General features: G+C 45.0%; 1 protein-coding gene and 2 non-coding genes across 3 annotated transcripts in view; 1 reads left to right on the top strand and 2 right to left on the bottom strand.

Moving 5' to 3' along the window:
• Positions 1–1,122: 1,122 nt before the first annotated feature.
• Positions 1,123–1,260, bottom strand: LOC117043067. Its single transcript, XR_004426147.1, has one exon. It is a non-coding gene; the product is annotated as a small nucleolar RNA SNORA50 (small nucleolar RNA).
• A 619-nt stretch (positions 1,261–1,879) lies between these two features.
• LOC117043066 lies at positions 1,880–1,944 on the bottom strand. The gene has a single exon (XR_004426146.1). It is a non-coding gene; the product is annotated as a small nucleolar RNA SNORD104 (small nucleolar RNA).
• Positions 1,945–7,824: 5,880 nt separating this feature from the next.
• ERN1 (endoplasmic reticulum to nucleus signaling 1) overlaps positions 7,825–19,755 on the top strand; it is a 57,808-nt gene continuing 45,877 nt past the window's right edge. The window contains exon 1 of the mRNA XM_033138848.1: positions 7,825–8,034. Coding sequence (XP_032994739.1) covers positions 7,951–8,034 — 84 coding nt within the window. The 5' untranslated portion in view covers positions 7,825–7,950. The remainder of the gene's footprint in view (positions 8,035–19,755) is intronic.

Genomic DNA, 19,755 nt, shown 5'->3' with positions numbered 1-19,755 from the left:
TTTCAGCTAGTTTTAGACACCGGAGGCCCTTATAGGCTGTATGCATATTATCTGGAACTCCCACAAACCCGGAGGCAATTGTTCCGGTTTGTGAACCTTCTTTTGGAACCTGAATGTCCGACAGGGCTTCCGATAGGCTGCAGGCACTTCCTGCAGCCAATCGGAAGCTGTGATTTGGCGTTCGAACGTTTTGGAAGTCAAGAGACTTCCAGAACAGATTCCGTTTGACTTCCAAGGTATGACTGTGTATCAGGACTGCCTGTGCCCCATATAATTCAGGCTGGCATTTATTTACTTAAAGCCCCGAGTTTTTAATGAGGATTTAAAAAAAATATTATTCATGCCAAATAAATTGCATCTTTCAGGAAATATAGTTTTTAAACCTTCACTGTAGGCTCCTGAAAAGGATGGTATGAGAACCATTATATTTTGCCATGAATGCCTTAAGTCCATTAGTTTCCACTGGAAGATCAAACCTATCCATTCTGAAGGAAATCAGCCCTGAGTGCTCACTGGAAAGACAGATCCTGAAGCCGAGGCTCCAATACTTTGCCCACCTCATGAGAACCGAAGACTCCTTGGAAAAGACCCTGATGTTGGGAAAGATTGAGGGCACAAGAAGGGGATGACAGAGGACGAGATGGTTGGACAGTGTTCTCAGAGCTACCAACCAGAGTCTGACCAAACTGCGGGAGGCAGTGGAAAACAGGAGTGCCTGGCATGCTCTGGTCCATGGGGTCACAGAGTCGAACATGACTAAACGACATTTTGTCATGAATGCCTTAGTCCACTAGACTTTCCAGGTATGGGGAGGATTCAAAGTTCTAGAACTTACTACACAAATTATGTGTTGTTAGTCTGGACATGTATTGTCCTAAGCCTATACCCAAACAGAAGCCTCTAACCTTCCCAGAAACGTATTTTGCTTGGGGGGGGGGGGTCACATAAAACAAAAATGACACTATTCAAAAGAGGTAGCAGTGGACTCCACGGGTATAATATTCAAGTCAAATAAACCAAAGGCTAGCTGAAACCCAGTAAGTTCTGGTGTACAATGCCAACCATCTACAGTATTTGCAATCCTTGATGCAGTTCTGGATTGTAGTATTTAATCATCAGCTGATATGTAACTTGCCCTTAAAAGAATCACTCAGATTTCAGCTGAGCAGCACCAGTTATAAGCAAGTCCTTTACTTTTGCACTGTAGCGTAGCCAGTGAGGCCATGGAATGGGCCATGCACCAGTTCAAAGGCAGTGCTTCAAAGTCAACAGAGAAAAGAGTCACACAATAGTTTATTATTATTTTATTATTATTTTATTATAATATAGTGCATCCCCCACAGCAGCTTCGGTTGAAGAGCAACGGCTCCTTCATGTAGTTTTCTTTCCACTAGGAAAAGGAAGACACTAGCCTGCAAAGAAGAAAGGAATAGAGTTTAGACTGAGGAATGACAACATGGAGCAATTTTATTCCTGTGCAGCACACACAGCTTGTATGCCTGCTCTCCTTTTGCAACAGCACACAGGTGTGGAGCAAACAGTGCCAGCCAGATTGCTGCAAGATAATTATCACAGCCAAGCCAGTCATTCCATAAGCAATGTAATTCTCTTAATTATGGCTGAAAGGAGATTTAATCTTTGATCAGAACTTCTTTTAAAACAAGAGCAAAGATAAAAGTCCAGTCACTGCCATTCTATTACCAGTTACAACTGTTAAGCAGTAATGAATATTATTTGCTTGTGGGAACATAGCCACTAAAGCTGTGGAGCATTATTCTGTCTCCCACTTGTGAATGCATATTAATGGGGCCACGTACAGCAGCATAAAGATGCTACCTGCAGGGTAGCACAACCTGCCTTCTGTAATTTTACGCTGGAGGCTCAGATTCTATGTCTCGTCATCTGCTTCAGCAGTCTAACACGCCAAAAAAGAATCATCACAGCAGCCAGCATTAGGCAGTCAGGAGTGTTCCCTTTCTCAATTGCTGCTTTCTCCAGTTAAAGAGGAAAAAACCCAGCCGCATTTCAGAGGATTTAGGACTGCCTAGTCATCAAAAGCACAAAAGTCCACACACGTTTATTTTGCAGTCAAAAGTCCACTACCAGTTCCACCCTTGGCAGTAGATGCTCTGCTATGAGCATAATTCCCTACAACTATATTCAGCCAGTCTGAGCAGAGCACTGACTATATAAAGGAAACTCGGAGCATGGGGAGAGATATACTTTTAATTGCATTAGCGAGCAATTAAAAGTGTGGAGTCATTTTGCAAAATGTACACTAGCGTGGTCTACACGTGGGCGCAGTTGTAGAACTCGGTATCCATACGTTCTTAAGGTCCCCCTGCACGTTGGACGTCCTTCCACTTTTAGCCACTAGGCCCTGCTCAAAAGCACGCAAAGCATTTCCCTTCCCTTTTCCTCCGTGATGGCACGTGCTTTATTGGAACCTAGTTCCAAAACCCACTGGCGGCTGCGAGCAAAAGAAAATCCACGGCAATCGTTATTCCTAATTACTAAGCATATAAGTATACGGACTTTTTGCGTGCGCTAAGACCACCCCCCCAATCCGCATTGTATCGGACATTACTGTATTCCGTTCTGCTTTCCTGGTCCTGCGAGTGAGGCGTGGTGCTGATGCTACGCATTTTTTATTTTAATTTTACCGGGGAGTAAAGCCCCGCGGATCTCCATGGAGCAGTAACCGGCCCAGAGGAAATGTCCTGAATTTGCCCTTGCTGTCTCCTCGCCTGCACAGGACGGTTTCACGAGACGGCTCTTTGCTTCCTCCAACCACGCAGGGTTCTCGTTTCTTCCACCTCCCTGCGTAAACCCCTTCTCGGAATAAGGATAAGCCGCACTCACCTTCTTCACCTTCCCGTCCTTGCAGCGAAAAGGCCGGAGCCTCTTTCTCCAGCTCTATTTATGCCCGTTGTGACGTATCGAAACCCGCCCCTTTCCGTCAGAAGCCGCGTGGGATGCAGAGGATGTGGCGAGGTGAAAGTACATCGCTAATGCGCAAAGCGTTTTGTTCTGCCTCTTGGGGGCGCCGGGATTGGGGCCGCTTATTGCTTACGGCAGCTTGAAGCCTTGCAGCCTAAAACAGATCGACTGCAGGCGGTGTTGTGCACGCTTACTTGTAAACCCTGTTTAATTTACTCTTGAGTAATGGACGCTGTAAATCAGGACGCTGCCGAGTTAGGCGCACGACCCAAAGAAATAAACAGTATATCTTTCCGTTTTCCCACGTCCGTCATTTCCTGCTTGGTTTGGTTTTTTTAAAATTGCCTTTTATTTATTTGCACCGCATTTGTTTTGTTGTTTATAATAGAGGAACTACATTGCTGTGGTTCTCCGAAGCCGTTAACTAAACATGGAGAGTGGACTGGGGGTAATTTGCGCAAGTTTTGAAAGGCGTTGTTGCCTTGGCTGCTTTTTGATCGCTGCTCCAGTTTTATTTTATTTCACTTGCCTCCAGCAAATGCTTCTACCCGCTAGAGGACACTAATTGCTCATTTTAAAAACGGGTAGGTGGAGTTAGGAAGAGAGTATTCCTCGTTTCCCCCTAAAAAACATCCCTTGCGGGAGTTGAGCTTCTAAGGGAAATAAATATGTTTAAGTTCACTAGAAAAAAATAATCAAATGAGTACGAGATGGTTAATTTCTTTTATCTTTATCGCAGATCCTTTTGGGAAGACAACACCAAAGTAGTATTCCATCAAGGTACAGGGAACTTGCTAAATCAAGAGTTCCATTTTTTTTTAGTATGTTTAATACGAGAATTTTAACATACATTGTATAGTCTCCGTCAAGTATTAAATTTCCCGTACAATTTTTTGCCCCTTGCCCTCCCCACCCAAGGTCCATTGAGAGGGTTCAAACAATAGTCCCCAGCCACGGGCACAAAGTCTTTAATTTCCACCGAAAAAAGAAAAAAAAAAATCAAGAGTTCCATTAACATTTAAAATATAAAAAAATAATGATGAGGAAAGAAGAGGCTGAGATTGCTTCAGGAACTCTTGTTTGGCTCTGCTTGTGCAGTGTCATTTTTATTATTTACTGGCCCTTGGACACAACCTTCAACATGTTTTTCTCCTGATCATATTTTAGGCAGTTTTGCTAAATTTCAGTGAAACCAGAGGAATTGCTTTCACTTGCTGTAATGTCTTGGAGTGCTTCCACAGCAAACGATTAGCTAATGTCACATTCAACCCCTTGCTTTCCAGTGGTGTCCTCCTTTAAAACCTAGTTTGTGGTTACAGTCAGGGCCGTCTTAAAGGGATCGGCCGCCGTGGCGCAACGATCCCTCGGCGCCCCCAGCGGGCCGCCTCTCCGCCCACCTCCCTCCCGCACTGGCCGCCCCTCGGGAGGGGGGGTGGGCGAGCGGGGGATGAGGGGAGTGGCCGCCCTCCGGAGCCCCAGCTGCTCCAGCACCACGCCCTTCATCCCCCGAGGGGCGGCCAGCGCGGGAGGGAGGTGGGCGAGCGGGGGATGAGGGGCGTGGTGCTGGATGAGGGTGGCCGGTTTGCAGCTCGCCCGCCAGTGCGCCAGCGCACTCCCGCCCGTGGGGGCGGGGGCGGGTTGGGGAGGGGGCGGCCGGTATGCCGGCGAGCTCGTGGGGGTGCCCCTGGGGGGCCCGTCGCCCTGGCTTGCCGCGCCACCCAGCCCCTATGACGAGACGGCCCTGGTTACAGTGGTACCTTGGTTTATGAACTTAATCCGTTCTGGAAGTCCGTTCTTAAATCAAGGCGTGCTTTCCCATAGCGGGGGACTCAATTTACACTCAACAGGAAGCGGAACATGTTCTGCTTCCAAGGCAAAGTTCACAAACCAAAACACCTACTTCCGGGTTTGCAGCGTTCTTAATCCAAGTTGTTCATAAACTAAGCTGTTCTTAAACCAAGGTACCACTGTACTTCCCTCACTTGATTTCCACTGCAATCACAGTGCTAGCCTCCCAACTGCAGATCATTAAAGCTTCATTATCATGTGGCCCCAAAATTCCAGATCCCCCCAAAACTGATGCCAAAGTTTTAGTGCTGTTTTGTGCTGTGAAGCCTGCGTTCCGTGCTGCCCTCCCCAACCAATTAACACAACAAATGCCCCCCCCCAAAATCCAACCTTGTCCAATTGACTTCAAACAGGTGCCAAAGTTTAGTGCTCGTTTAGTGCTAAAACCTGGGCTAAAGTGGGCTAAGGGGACTGAAATGGGACAAAGTGGGTCAAGGAGACTTCAGAGGATTTGAAGGGCCTGAAGTGGGCTGAGGGGACTTGGGGGCCCAAAATGAGCCAAGAGACTTGAGGGGCCCAAAGTTGGCTGGTGGGAGCTGAGGGGATTTGAGGGGCTCCTCCTCCACCCTTTGGTCTTTTTTCTAGAAATTTTGGGTGTTTCTCCAAAGCCCAAGACCCCCTCATCCGCATCTGTTGATGCCTCTCTTCTGGCTATATAAGCGATGGCATGGCACTCAGAAAATTGAATCAGAATTAGAAGACAGGCTTTGATTTTGAACAGAGCAACTCCTATTAATTATAACATCAGCAAATGATATCTAACAAGAGCTAATGAGTACAGCATAAAAATATAGATATAAGTTAGGAGCCCTCAGGAAAATCATTTGCTAAGCAGCATTCATTCATTCACAGAGGTCAAATCTCTCCTTTAATCTCCATTATGTTTGTTCAAGAACCTTTGGAACTGATGAAGAGTTAATGGAAATGCATGGTTTCTCTTATTATTACAACTGAAATTCACCTAGGGACTGGAGGGGTCATGGTGACTTTCTCTCTCTAAACTTGCCTGCCAAGATGCAAAACAAACACATCTCTCATTGGACTAACTTGTCTGCAGGTTAAAATTGCCAGGGAAGTCAGACAAGCTTTTGTCCCGCTCTCACTGACCTTTAGACATTTTAGCAGCATGGACAGGGCCTTCCATTTTGTCAAGCATGGTTCTTTCTGGAACTTGCAGGATTGCTGCCCTGTTGAGTTTTATTCCTACACACTTTTGCTTCCATTGATGTTAATTTACCTTTCTGTAAAAACATATAAAGTCTGAAAGATCCATATGGTAAGTGATTAACAGTTCCAACATAAATATTCCAAGCAGGAAAGCTGGTGGTCTTTTTAGCCTACTCTTTCCCTGCACATACACAAACAGCATGTACTAGGGTACCATTATTTCCCATTGAGCATCATTATCATCAAATGCTATGGGGTCTTTGGCACTGTATTCAAGATTTTTTGCAGCCCTGAGACATCAATAATGTCAATTCCCCCCCCCCCCCGGCTACAAAATACTGTAGATATTTTGTCCTGCACAACAGCCCTGCCAACCTGTGGCCTATTTCTCACCGAGATGGTTAACATGTCTTGACCCAACCACTTTTGACAGGTCTGTCTCCTGTCTCCAAAAAATGAGGTGGTCAGGAAAAAGCCTAGGCTGCAGAACACTTAACCAAAACCTAGTTTTGTAGGAACCCAGGAAGCTGAAGTAGAACACGGGTTTATTTATTTGTTCAGTTTATATCCGATACCACTTTTTGATTCCAGGAAGGCCTAAAAATCTTGTGACTGCAAACCTGCCCAGGTACTTAAGAAATGTGTGCAATGAGGACCTGACTGGTGGTCCACCCAGTACAGTGGTACCTCGGTTTAAGAACAGCCCTGTTTACAAACTATTCGGTATGCGAACTCTGCAAAACCAGAAGTAGTGTTCCGGTTAGCGAACTTTACCTTGGTCTACGAATGGAAGCCAAACGGTGGAAGGGCACAGGCGGCAGTAGGCCTCCTTAGGGAAAGCGCGCCTCGGTTTAAGAATGGCTTTGATTTAAGAACGGACTTCCAGAACGGATTAAGTTCATAAACTGAGGTACCATTGTATATGGGACTTTGTGGCTTGGATTTCTTGCACACATCCACAGGGCCAGGCCAACTCCTAGGGGCCAAGGTCCCATTTGACCCCCCAATAAAATATTTGAGGGGGCCAAGTTGATAGACATTGCCATTCAAAGGGTGTGCACGTGCTGCATCATGTGATTGATGATGCAAGGCAGGGCTTACCTGGGGGGGGGGGTCCCCAATATTTGATTCAAGTTGGCACCCCTGTAACACATCTAAATGGCAGGGTTGCCTATGGTGCAAGACCTTGAAAATCATTTGGTTCCAGAGTGGGAAAACCATATTAAAATAGGTGTAAATGTCTACATCTACAAACATTCAAACATATATCAGACCCTCCAAGTTTCCCTATTTTCCAGGGACGTACCTGATCTAGAGAAGCCGTCTCGGTTTCTGATTTGATACTGAAATGTCCCGCTTTTCCTTAGGACGTCCCTATATTCATGGGAGAAATGTCGGAGGGTATGGAGTTATCCGACCCCCGGAGCCGTCTGAAGGCAATCCTGTATAGGGGTGTTAATGCTTAATTATGTTTTTTATATGTGTCGGAAGCCGCCTGAAGTGGCTGGGGCCACCCAGTCCGATGGGCGGGGTATAAACAGCCAAATTACCATTATGGAATGGGACGTCCTTATTTCCTTCGGGGAAACATGTCGGAGGGCATGATCTATGCAAAACACGCGCACTGTGTGTCTCCCTCCTTGCCAGGCATGTTGCCAGCAGGGAAAAGGCGGGGAAGCCGCTGAAGGACAGCCCTCCTCTTTCTGGTATCTCAGTTTAATAAAGCCGAGGGTTTCCTCGCGCAAGGCAGATCCACGCGGCTTTGGAGGCGCCTCAAGAGTGCCAGCCGTTGCCATTCCCCCGGCGACCCTCGACGGCCTTGGCCCGGCCCTCCGTGCGACTCTCCATCCCTTCCTCCTTTGACGCGGAAGGCAGAGCGAGGCGAGGCTCCGCCTCCGGAGGAGGAAGGCCGGACACGCCGCAGTCAGGGGCGGCCCGAGAGGCTGCCGAGCCGGGCAGGCGCTGCACCGGGGCCCGGGAGCGGCGTCGAGAGCCATGGCGCGTCGGGAGCGTGTGGCTGCGTACAGTGGGCTTCTCCGTCTGGGCGCTCTGTGGCTGCTGCTCTGGCTGGGGCCCCGGGTAAGGGCGCACGGCTGGGGCTCTCCGTTTTCCCGGAGGCGAGGGGGCGAAGCCGCGGTGGTGGGTTGGGTTGGGTTGGGGGGGAGAAGCAGAGAGGGGCGTTCTGAAAAGGCTTCCTAGCTTCTTCTCGCCCTTTTCCGGGCAAGGGGTGGCAAACATGATCCAGGGTGGCTCAAAGCGGGTTTCGGGGTTCGGGCACTTTCTCCGTCGGGGAGACATGCGAGGAAACTCGGGCGCTCAGACCCCTTGTCGCTGCTGGCGCCCCCTAGCGCGCAGAAGGGATGGCAAATTATGGGGGTATTTGCCTCACCTGCGCTCCCAGAGTTCGCCCTCTTTACAGGTGGGCAGAGGATGGGGGAATTGCCCTTCGGGGTTTTGAAACCGATTCTTTATTATTATGACGATTGAATATTTTCCTCGTTTAACATTGCCTCTTTCTCCTGGTGGCGTTTTCTGCACATCAGTTTCATTTGCTTTGAGACATTAGTGTTATGGGGTTGGGAAGAAAAGGGGGGGGGAGAGACGGGGGGGTGGCAAAGCTGATGTTCTTTTACTTAGTATATGTGTGGGGTTTTTGTGTTGGCGTCACTTGGATAGGTCCTCTTTCTATCCGCTTGTTATGTTTCCTTGGAGGTGAGAGAGGTCGTGGGGAGGGGTGTGGTCGATTTCCTCGGAACCAATTCTTTAAGGATGGGCACTTGTTGGAAGCAGAGCAGCACCTGGGCGTTTGGCTTTGAAGTATGGTGGCATCCTGTGGCCTGTACCTCTGCCTTTTCTAGTGTGCACCTCTATGCCACATGGAACTCCCTTTCTCCAGAGCCTCCCCAGGGGGGCATGAGGGACCCCTTATATCGCGAGGCCTGCTCAGGAGGCCGAGCTCCTCTACCTGCCGCGCCACATGGAGGATTTGAGGTCTTGGGTGCCTAAGAGATGCCCCAGACATCTCGCCACCTTTGGCATTGGAGGCAGCGTTGGTGGAAGACGGTGATCGCTTGGGAGTGTTGCCCTGCTCATCTTCTTCCATTGGAGGCTGGTATGCTTTTTGTAGGGGTTCCTTTCAAGCCTAGGGGGTCTGTTGCCATTTAGGGGTGAAGTCAGATAATTTTCACCACATCTGCGCTCTCTGGTTTTGCTGTGCAGTAGTGACTGAGCTCCATGGAAATCGCTTGTCGGATTATTTGACATGGGGAACTGGATTTTGCCATGCTTTTGAAGCCCAACTTCTCAAATTAACATAGGAAACTGAAAACTTACGAGTGACTATTGCTGCTGCTTTTATCAATTCTAGAAACGTGGGCAAAACTCCATTTGGTGAATTCAGATGAAGGTGCACATTTGCATCAAAACAGAAAACACTACCAGTGTTTTTATTGTTGTAGAAGACTGCTCAGTTGAATGCACTCGAGTAATTGCTGGTTTCTGTATTTGTCACACACCTCTGACTATAGAGACATTATCATCATTTTTTCTGCATCTTATTTTCTACAGTTACAAACTATTTTTGGTTGACCAATAACTGAACCGAAGTATAATATTTTTTTGCAGCATAAGTTGCTTTTCCGTCTTAACTGGAGTACTAGCTGTATGAACTTTACCTCCAGCATTATATAAATATTTAGGGATAGAAGTACTGTAATAAGGACACATCTTTTTCATCTGTAGTGACAGTATAGTAACAGAAATGACTGGTTCTGATCAAAGAAATGTCAGAAAATGTGACAATTTTACGAAGTGGCAATTTTTGCATTATCATTAATACAGCTGTTTGCTAATTTCCATTTGGTATTTACTGCTCCATAGAATCAACAAGCATGCAACATTCCTCCCTTGTGGGGTCGTCCCACCTAACTGTCCTGCAGTCGGAAAAAACTATCACTAAAACTGTTTTCAAAGTCTGTCTTGAAGCTTGTTGGGCCTTCATCCTCACGTGTTAATTCAGCCATTATTGTACTGCAGCCAGCACATGTTGCAGTGAAAGGGTTATTACTCAAGAACTTCTCCTTGAACGATCTGGCTTACTCCAGGGTTGTTTTATATAGCTGTGGATATTCTATAGAAGATGATGTGGGAAGTTGGAAAGAGCATCTGGTTTCCAGGTGATCTTGGTTTTGTTGACTGGTAATGCAGACTAAGGCTCTGTGTTCAAATTACGGTTTTTAAAAATTATTTACTGCATTTATGTTCCACCTTTTTTTCTCCAAGGAGCTCAAGGTAGTGTACATGGTTCTTCTCCTCACTTAATCCCCACAACAACTCTGTTGCACTGAGAGTGATTGGCTTAAGGTGAGCTGCATGGCCAGGTGGGGATTTGAATCCACGTCTCCCAGGTTCTAGTCTGACACTTTAACCACTATGCCACCTTTTAATCCGTCTGGCTCCAGTGTGCTCCCACCGCTGGCTTTTGAATCCGTTTATACGTGACGCAACATTCCCCACAACAATGCCGAACTATTGTGTGGTTTCTTGAGAAATAAATGCCGTTTGATGCGTTTCCCCTTAAACCCGGCTTCAATCCGAAAGGAAAATTTAAGCCACGATCACTTCGCAATGAAGCTGGAACTGGAAGTGTGTACCTTGGAGACAGCCATTGTACATATGTGGGTGGCAGCTTAATTAGGAGTTTAGGGGGGGAGTTACAGTGGTGGGGAATCCGAACAGGTAACAAGCATTGAGTGAAGACCTCGCTGGCCCCCTCTCTAGTGTGTATAACAGCATGGGGATGCGGGTGGCGCTGTGGTCTAAACCACTGAGCCTCTTGGGCTTGCTGATCGGAAGGTTGGCGGTTCAAATCCCTGCGACGGGGTGAGCTCCCGTTGCTCTGCCCCAGCTCCTGTCAACCTAGCAGTTCAAAAGCATACCAGTGCAAGTAGATAAATAGGTACCGCTGCGGCGAGAAGGTAAACAGCGTTTCTGTGCGCTCTGGCACTTGTCATGGTCCTCTGTGCGCCAGTAGTGGTTTAGTCATGCTGGCCGCATGACCTGGAAAACTGTCTGTGGACAAATGCCGGCTCCTTCGACCTGTAAGCGAGATGAGCGCTGCAACCCCATAGTCACATTTCACTGGACTTAACCGCCCAATGGGGTCCTTTACCTTTACCATATAAGAGCATGTACTGTAAATGCGACTTGCAAGGCAGTGGTTTGCAGGGGAGAGATATGACCTTGCTGCGTTTTAAGACGCTAATATATACCTAGTGAAAGATTATTTCAAATTATTATAGGGGTCCCCCCGATTACTGCTCTGCACCTGTCTAGAGATAGCACGTTCATAGATTTAAAGTCTGTTGATAAAATGACACTGTTTTATAAGATTCAAACTAAGAAGCATAGTGGTGTATTTCATTAGACCATGTTTTTATACAGATATGTACTAAAAAGAAATTATGTGCATCTTTCAGGTTGGTATGGTAGCAACTAGTTGTATCAGATTCTCATTTTCAGTCTTCCTGCTCATAATGACATTAGGAAACCCAGTCTTGGAATGTGGGTTATATTCACATTCAGGAGAGGAACTTTTAAGGTTAGGTTTTTTGTTTTTTTAATGCAGCATTCTTTTCTACTGGTATACATGTATGATATCATGAGTGAGGTAAGGGAGGCTAAATTATTATATTTCTTATTCACCCCCTTCCTCTCCCAACATAATCATGCTTAGCAGAGTGTTGCCCTAATATTTGTAATACCAAGGATTTTCAAAACAAGGACTTGAAATGGGGAAAAAATCATACTTGCGTTTCACCTTTTCTCCTTATTAAATCCTTGCATTGAATTGTTGTTGTTGTTAATAATCACCTGCCCTTCACCCAAAGACCTACAACATTAAAAACACAATATTAAAACCAAATTGTCCTGTCTTGTCTTAAAAATCATACTGTTGTCTCTTGAGACAGGAATTATTGAGAGTTAGCCCTGGGCCCTTTTAATGGGCATTGTTGAGAAAACCTGGAAGCAGTGGGGTATGTTAGTGTCAAAGCCACAGCACCCGGCAGGGGGATTGTGCCAAAGACACTCTTTGCCCAGGGTGCTATTTATCTTACATATTTTCACTGAATTTGTGCAGTGAATAATGCCAGAATGTGCAGTGTGCACCCTCTGAAAGGGCCAAACTTGGGATATTCTAGAACTCGTCTGGTTCACTTTCGCAGTATGCATAATAAAAAAAATATTAATTTTGGGGATAAAGCTTAAGGTACAAAAAAAGTATACATTATTAAAGGATGAAACTCAACGCGCAGACAGCCAGCATTGTTAATAGCAGATGGTGTTGTGCACTGGTCTTCAACTGGTGGGTTGGAATGGACACACTACCAGGTCATGGCCTGATCTGAGGTGGGTCTCAGCAGCAGCACTACCACTTTATAAATATATGGTATTTATTTGACCCCATATGGATGTTTGGGTTAAAAAAATGGTTCCTGGTGTAATAGGCCTGAACTGGGGAGATCTGACTTCAAATCCTTATGCAACCAGGAATCTCACTGGGTGCGAACAGTCTCTTGGCACAAGGATAAATGGGGCAAACCCCACTTGGCCTTTTCTGAACTCCTTGTAAAATAGCAGAATACAAATGGAATAAATAACTGCAACTAATATTCAGTGGGGCTGAAATTACAGGTAATGTATTAGAATTGTTTGATTTACTGTAGACTAAAAGTAACTTCAGCTTTATTTTTGCTTTTACTTGAAAAGTGTGGTTCTACCCCTGCTTCCTTTTAAATAGAAATACTAATGCAGAAATAACAGCTCCCTCTACTCCATTAAACATGCTTTAGTGACTTGTTTTTTTTAAAACCTATGCATGCTATCAGGCTGTAACCTAGCAATGTAATTAGAGCACTTGCTGACAAAATAAGCTCAATGAATCATAGGGCATATATGATGATCATGCTAGTTGCTTGTGTTATTGTGCGGAAGCTCTCTCAAATGTTTTGCCTTGCCCATATGTCCGGCGATAGGTTGCCAGGAACATGATTTATGTTTCATCTGCCCATTGAAACATGTATTGCTCTGGTCTCGTCAAAGCTAAAAGAGGCAGGATCCAGTAAAATATTTGCAAATGTGACTTGTACAGTCTGACCCTACATTCTGTTCCAGATAATAAGATGTTGGGGCACACAAAGAAAGCCAGATGAAGGTTTAGATTAGGAGTTAATACATTTAGCATTTTACTTTCTTCATTGCATTTAATTACAGGACTGATTCAGGCAATATTTCCTCTTCTAAACAGCACTCTGTTTTATGCCTCCCTCGTCTTCCCATCCTTTTTTTTTCCTTCTTCACTTGCTCACTGGAGAAGTGAATTACTACGCTTAGGATGTCCAAAGTGGATACGAACATAGGCTTCCATGGATTTTGTTAGATTAATATCTTGAAGGCCTCCGTCTGTCTCAAGAGACAATGGAGTGAGCCTCCAGGGATGTAGCCAAACTGCTGTGTTAGCAGCGCCGAGGTGACCTCCCTGGGGCGCAAGCCTGGGCAGTGTGTATGGAGGTCCCGGGTTGCCCAGATGACAAGACCCCACCCCACCCCTGGCCACGCTGGTGTGGTCCAAAGGAAATTGGAGCAATACATTTGGCACCAGCTTGACTGCAGGAGTTGCTGGAAGGAGGCACTAAGGAAACAGATTTCACCACTCAGGGCCAGGGAGATGCCATGTTAAAATAAATTCTGGATCTCTCGGTTTGGTCATTCAGTTCTCTCTGGGAAGTGGGGAAACTTGATTCTGCATATAATTAACAACGTTTCCATCTCATTAATAGGAGGTCACATTAAGTAGACAAGCTGGTAGAATATCTCTCAACTCTTGTATTGAAATCGTAGTCTGAAATATTTCTTTGTCTTTTTTTATATTGCCTTCTGGTTTGTAAGCATTGAATTCTGAAGGATAAGAGGTAGGAACTGTTTCCAAAAAAAAAAATTTTTTTAACATGCCAGATTTTGAAATGGCTGTTGTGTGGTAAGCAGTGCAAAGTTGACTAGTTCATTACAACTGCCCGTGTATTCTAAATTGCAGAACAAGTACCAAAGCTGCCTCAAATTTGCTATGGCCTTTAAAAACAACCTTTAAAAGCTTCTGCTTTCACTTGTGCTGGTAGAACTTGTTTCAGTGACCAACAGCATGCTAGTTACACCTGTTGAAACCCATATGGTATGTCAGTCATGATTTGTCATTGATTTTAAGAGGATTTAGGTAAGACAGGTCTTTTCTAAACGGTCAGTAAGGTGAGATGGTAGAGTTTTGAATAGCTAGAATGGACTGTACCACTTTAGTCTCCAAGTGGGGAAAATAACATTTTTGATTGCACCCTTGCTTAAACGGTCTGTAGTGGTACAGTCCACTCTATCACCTATGAGTTCTTTCACCTCCTACTGCATGTGTAGATCTTGGATAGTGGCCTTTTGATTAGGGACTATCAAGTACAGAATGGATTGCTGCTATAGCAAGATCCCATACACACAGAGATTTGATATTTGTGGTCAACCTCAGGTGGAAGACCACTTATTATCTGTTAGCCTGCCCCTTATATAGAGACCCAAGAGATCACTTTTCTGAACCCTTTGTTTGCACAAGAAAGCAGGTTTCACCCCGGCAGAAATGGTTCAGTTTCTTCTGCGATACAATAATAGCTTCGTAACACAGAGTGGCCCCTCGATGCAGTGGCTGCCAAATCAATCAGTCAGTCAGGAAAAGGGAGTTGGATGAAATTGCAATAAATTATTTTGGTGAATCTGAAGTCAAGCTGGATTTGAGCTCCTTAGTATCTCTGGTGTCTTCTCTTTCTTGAATCGTGGATGTTGGCTTGTATTATGGTTGCATGTTCCGTGTTATTTTGTTGAAACTTTTTCTGCTGGTTTGTCATGGCCTTTGGCTAGAACAATAAGCTTAGGAGCAAACAAGTACAGTACGATCGCATCTGATGTGTAGTTAACTTGCGTGATTTCAACCTTGCGCAGTTGAAAGCGTGCAGATGAATTGCGCACAAGGCGGAGAGCTTAACAGCTCCTTCTTGCGCTGTGTTTTTCCAGTGCGGAAAGCGCTTTTAAGCTCTTCACCTTGCTTACTAGGCAAGGCGCACTCGGTGCACAAGCTCCAGAAGCTAAGGATATTTGCATGGGGTGGCTCCAAGGGTGCAGTTCAAGTGTGTGCACATTTTTGCATATACATGCCACCCCCAAAATGTAACTACCATGCAAGATGAGATTGTACTTTACCATTTATCTGAAAGCAATGCCACATCAATCTTCAAAGAATACTACCATATTTTTCCATGTATAAGACGCCCCTTATTTTTGGGGACTCCAAATTAAGAAAACACCCCTCAGCACTACCCATGTTTAAGACAAGCCCCAATTTTAAACCTAATTTTTTTGGTTTAAAAACCTAGTCTTATACACAGAAAAATACGGTAAGTTACTAAATCTTATGAGACCACTGTCTTCTTCAAATTATTCTATACAGTGGTACCTCGGGTTACAAACACTTCGGGTTACAGACTCCGCTAACCCGGAAGTAGTACCTTGGGTTAAGAACTTTACCTCAGGATGAGAACAGAAATCGTGTGGTGGCGCTGCGGCAGCGAGAGGCCCCGTTAGCTAAAGTGGTGTTGTTGTTGTTGTTCAGTCGTTCAGTCGTGTCCGACTCTTCGTGACCCCATGGACCAGAGCACACCAGGCACCCCTATCCTTCACTGCCTCCCGCAGTTTGGCCAAACTCATGTTAGTAGCTTCGAGAACACTGTCCAACCATCTCATCCTCTGTCGTCCCCTTCTCCTTGTGCCCTCCATCTTTCCCAACATCAGGGTCTTTTCCAGGGAGTCTTCTCTTCTCATGAGGTGGCCAAAGTACTGGAGCCTCAACTTCAGGATCTGTCCTTCTAGTGAGCACTCAGGGCCGATTTCCTTGAGAATGGATAGGTTTGATCTTCTTGCAGTCCATGGGACTCTCAAGAGTCTCCTCCAGCACCATAATTCAAAGGCATCAATTCTTTGGCGATCAGCCTTCTTGATGGTCCAGCTCTCACTTCCGTACATTACTACTGGGAAAACCATAGCTTTAACTATACGGACCTTTGTCGGCAAGGTGATGTCTTTGCTTTTTAAGATGCTGTCTAGGTTTGTCATTGCTTTTCTCCCAAGAAGCAGGCGTCTTCTAATTTTGTGACTGCTGTCACCATCTGCAGTGATCATGGAACCCAAGAAAGTGAAATCTCTCACTGCCTCCATTTCTTCCCCTTCTATTTGCCAGGAGGTGATGGGACCAGTGGCCATGATCTTTGTTTTTTTGATGTTGAGCTTCAGACCATATTTTGCGCTTTCCTCTAAAGTGCTAAAGTGGTACCTCAGGTTAAGAACGGTTTCAGGTTAAGAACGGACCTCCGGAATGAATTAAGTACGTAACCAGAGGTACCAATGTACTGCGATGTGGAGCCTTTGTTTCTCCAGATGCTGCTGAACTACAACTCCTGCCCAGGCATGTTGGGAGTAGTAGCTCATCAACATCTAGAGGGATAAAGGTTCCTCAAACGTGTTCTGCACCGCAATAACTACACATTGTGACGAATGTGACCCGCCAACCAGTCTGTGGTTCTCTGATATTTTTTATTGCTTTTAATGTAGCTTTTGTTCTTTTTCTATTGTATGACTGTAAATCGCCTTCTCTATGAAGGCCATGCCACACCTTAATAAAAGAAATAGGCAGGCAGATAGCAAAAACAGGAGGTGTATTGATCCCTTGATAAGCTACCATGTAGGATTAATCAGATGCATTCTACATTCTTATCTTGGTTCTCGAACGTAATCCCTTCTGGATGTCCATTCGACTTCCGAAAACGACCTCCTGCACTCAATCGGAAGTTGGGTTGGACATTTGGTTTCCAAAAAAGTTTGCAAACCGGAACACCTACTTATGGGTGTATGGCATTTGGGAGCCAAAACGTACGAGTACCAAGGCGTTCAAGAACCGAGGTACAACATTAACTTCCCTATACAGGATTGCCTTCAGTCATGTATGCTGCTTTACACTTATTTCTCGTATCATAGACATGTTGGAAGTAGAACTATGGCATGTGATCTTGTAACCAATACAGGGAAGTAAAAAGACTACGCCAACACACGCCTGACATGCTTTACACAGTTTGCTTTATTTCAATCCCAGGAAATTGGTTAGGGTTTGGTTTTCTGCGCCTCTTGCTATGTTTGTGGCTACCATAAGAGGAACCATGATATGCTAAGCTTCATTTCTGTATTTTGACATGGTGATTGAAACTGATGAGAACTGTTTAGAAGTCTTCATGGAATGTTAGCATCCTATCATTTTCACGCTTTAACGAAATGTAGACTTTTAAATGTTCAAAATCTAAGCATTACGATTTAGTGAAATGATAAAATAGACATACGGTGGCACCTTGGTTCCTGAACAGCTTAGTTGTCGTATAAATCAGCTCCCAAACGCCGCAAACCTGGAAGTGAATGTTCTGGTTTGCGAACGTTTTGGAAGTTGAATGTCCTATGTGGCTTCCAATTGAGTGCAGAAAGCTCCTGCGGCCAATCAGAAGCCGCACCTTGGTTTGCGAAAGGTTTCGGGAGTTGAATGGACTCCTGGAACGGATTAAGTTCAAGAACCAAGGTACCACTGTATAGACATGGACCAGATGGTTTTCTACTGTGTGAATGAGCCATGGTAAGTCTTGGGTTTGTAGGCTCCCCCACACCCCAAACTTCTTTCGCACCCTATAGGATGCTTCTGAAGTAGAACTAACCACAGTTCTTCATAATGTCAGAATTCAGGAGACTCTGATTAGTGAGATGATGCCAAGATCAAACCATGGGTTCAGATCCTGTCTTGTTCTCACACCAGTGTTTTAATAAACCACAGTTTCCTGAATTCAGACATGACAGGGACCCATTGGTACTTTCGAATCACAAGCAGATGCTTCCAATCTCCTCCTCTGGTCCTCAGAATAGGAGAGAGTAGCTGTAGCTCAATGATTAGAGCACTTGATATGCATGCAAAAGATTCCAGGAATGACCCCCAGCAATGCCAAGTAGAATGGGAAATAATAATAATAACCCCCATAGGAATTTCCTAGCCAAAACTTTAACTGTAGACATGTTTTGGGGGTACTCTATAGTCCAGTCTTGTTGCACATGTATTTTATTTTTTTTAAAGATCTAATAAAAATCAACAGTAAGCTAAATGCAGATTAAAACACCTGCAATTTCTGCATGTCCCATTGACGTCAACGGGCAGGGAGTTCCAATGTGTAGATGCTGCAGCAGCACTAAAAGACCGATTTCTTAAAGCTACCAAGGAAGTACAGCCGTACCTTGGTAGTCGAACAGCTTAGTTCTCGAACGTTTTGGCTCCCCAGCGCCGCAAACCCAGAAATGACTGTTCCGGTTTGCAAACTATTTTTGGAGGCCAAATGTCTGATGGGGCTTCCGTGGCTTCTGATTGGTTGCAGGACCTTCCTGCAGCCAATCAGAAGCCGCGTTTTGGTTTCTGAACGTTTTGGAAGTCGAACGGACTTCCGGGACTGATTCCGTTCGACTTCTAAGGTACGACTGTATTATGTGACACCTGTAAAAGTGGAAATCCGTTCACTGGGTGGTTTTAGGCTTTCATCACCAGTGCATTGTCTCACTAAAAGCCCATGACTTGAAGACTGAGCTCATGATATTAGTTGGAAAATATGTATATAGAAGAAGCTACGGATGTTCACAGATTTGTAGCTTATTTGCAGACGGAAGGAATAAGGAAATGCAAAATTTTACATTTTAAACAAAAACACACCAAAAAAATGTTCCAAGGAACATGATGAAACTTGGTAAAGTTCTGAAAAACCACCTACCCTTGGGTTTCATTTAAAGGTTATGAATGCCCCTTTGATAAATAACTTCCTCAACGTGCTACTATAAAAATTAGACCCTACTTTATCTAAATGTCAAATAGGACTGTTTATTCCCAGTGGAGCAGTGGCTGTGCCGTGGCCAAGTTGCAGAACAGACGGAACATTTGCTTCCAGGGTCTTTAGTAATGTTGTAGAAAAGGAGCATTATGAACTCTCATTAGGCAAAAGTTAGCCCATTACATCCTTACTTAAGTGCCAGCATTTGGCAAGCCGCTTTGATTATTTCTTATATTCATTTCAGTGTTTATCCTGCTCAATCCCAGGTGCCGTGGTTGTGTTTGTATGAAAATACATGACATTATTCAGAATACTTAAGTATTTTTACACTACAATCCTATGCATTCTTACTCAGAAGGAGTAAGGGTTCAATGGGGCCTCCACTCACATAAGCATCCATGGAATTGCAGCCGAAATGACTGGCGCTTACACTTGGGTAAGCAGGGATAGGATTGCAATGTGAATGAGATGTTTGTAGTAAGTCTCATTGAATTCAGTGACACTTCAGGATGTGTGTGTGTGTGTGTACTTTAAAATTGCAATCTGTGATCTACACTTGTTTGTATGCAGCTGTGAACCCCATGCCTGTTTACTCTGAAGTAAGTTCCACTACATTCAGTGGCACTGGCCCCCCAAGTAAGTGAACATAGGATTCTGGACTTCTAAAACCTTAAAACTGCAGTTCTCACCAGCATTAACCCTTATCACCAAATCTCAGCCCACCAGGAAGGTCTCAGAACGCTTCTGAAATACATTTGAGGTTTAGCAAGTCTAAAGGATAATGGCACTTTCAGAGTTTTGGTGCTGTCTCCAA

This window comes from Lacerta agilis, chromosome 2 (assembly GCF_009819535.1).
Source record: "Lacerta agilis isolate rLacAgi1 chromosome 2, rLacAgi1.pri, whole genome shotgun sequence".
Lineage (NCBI taxonomy): Eukaryota > Metazoa > Chordata > Lepidosauria > Squamata > Lacertidae > Lacerta > Lacerta agilis.
This window is presented reverse-complemented; position numbering and strand designations above follow the sequence as displayed.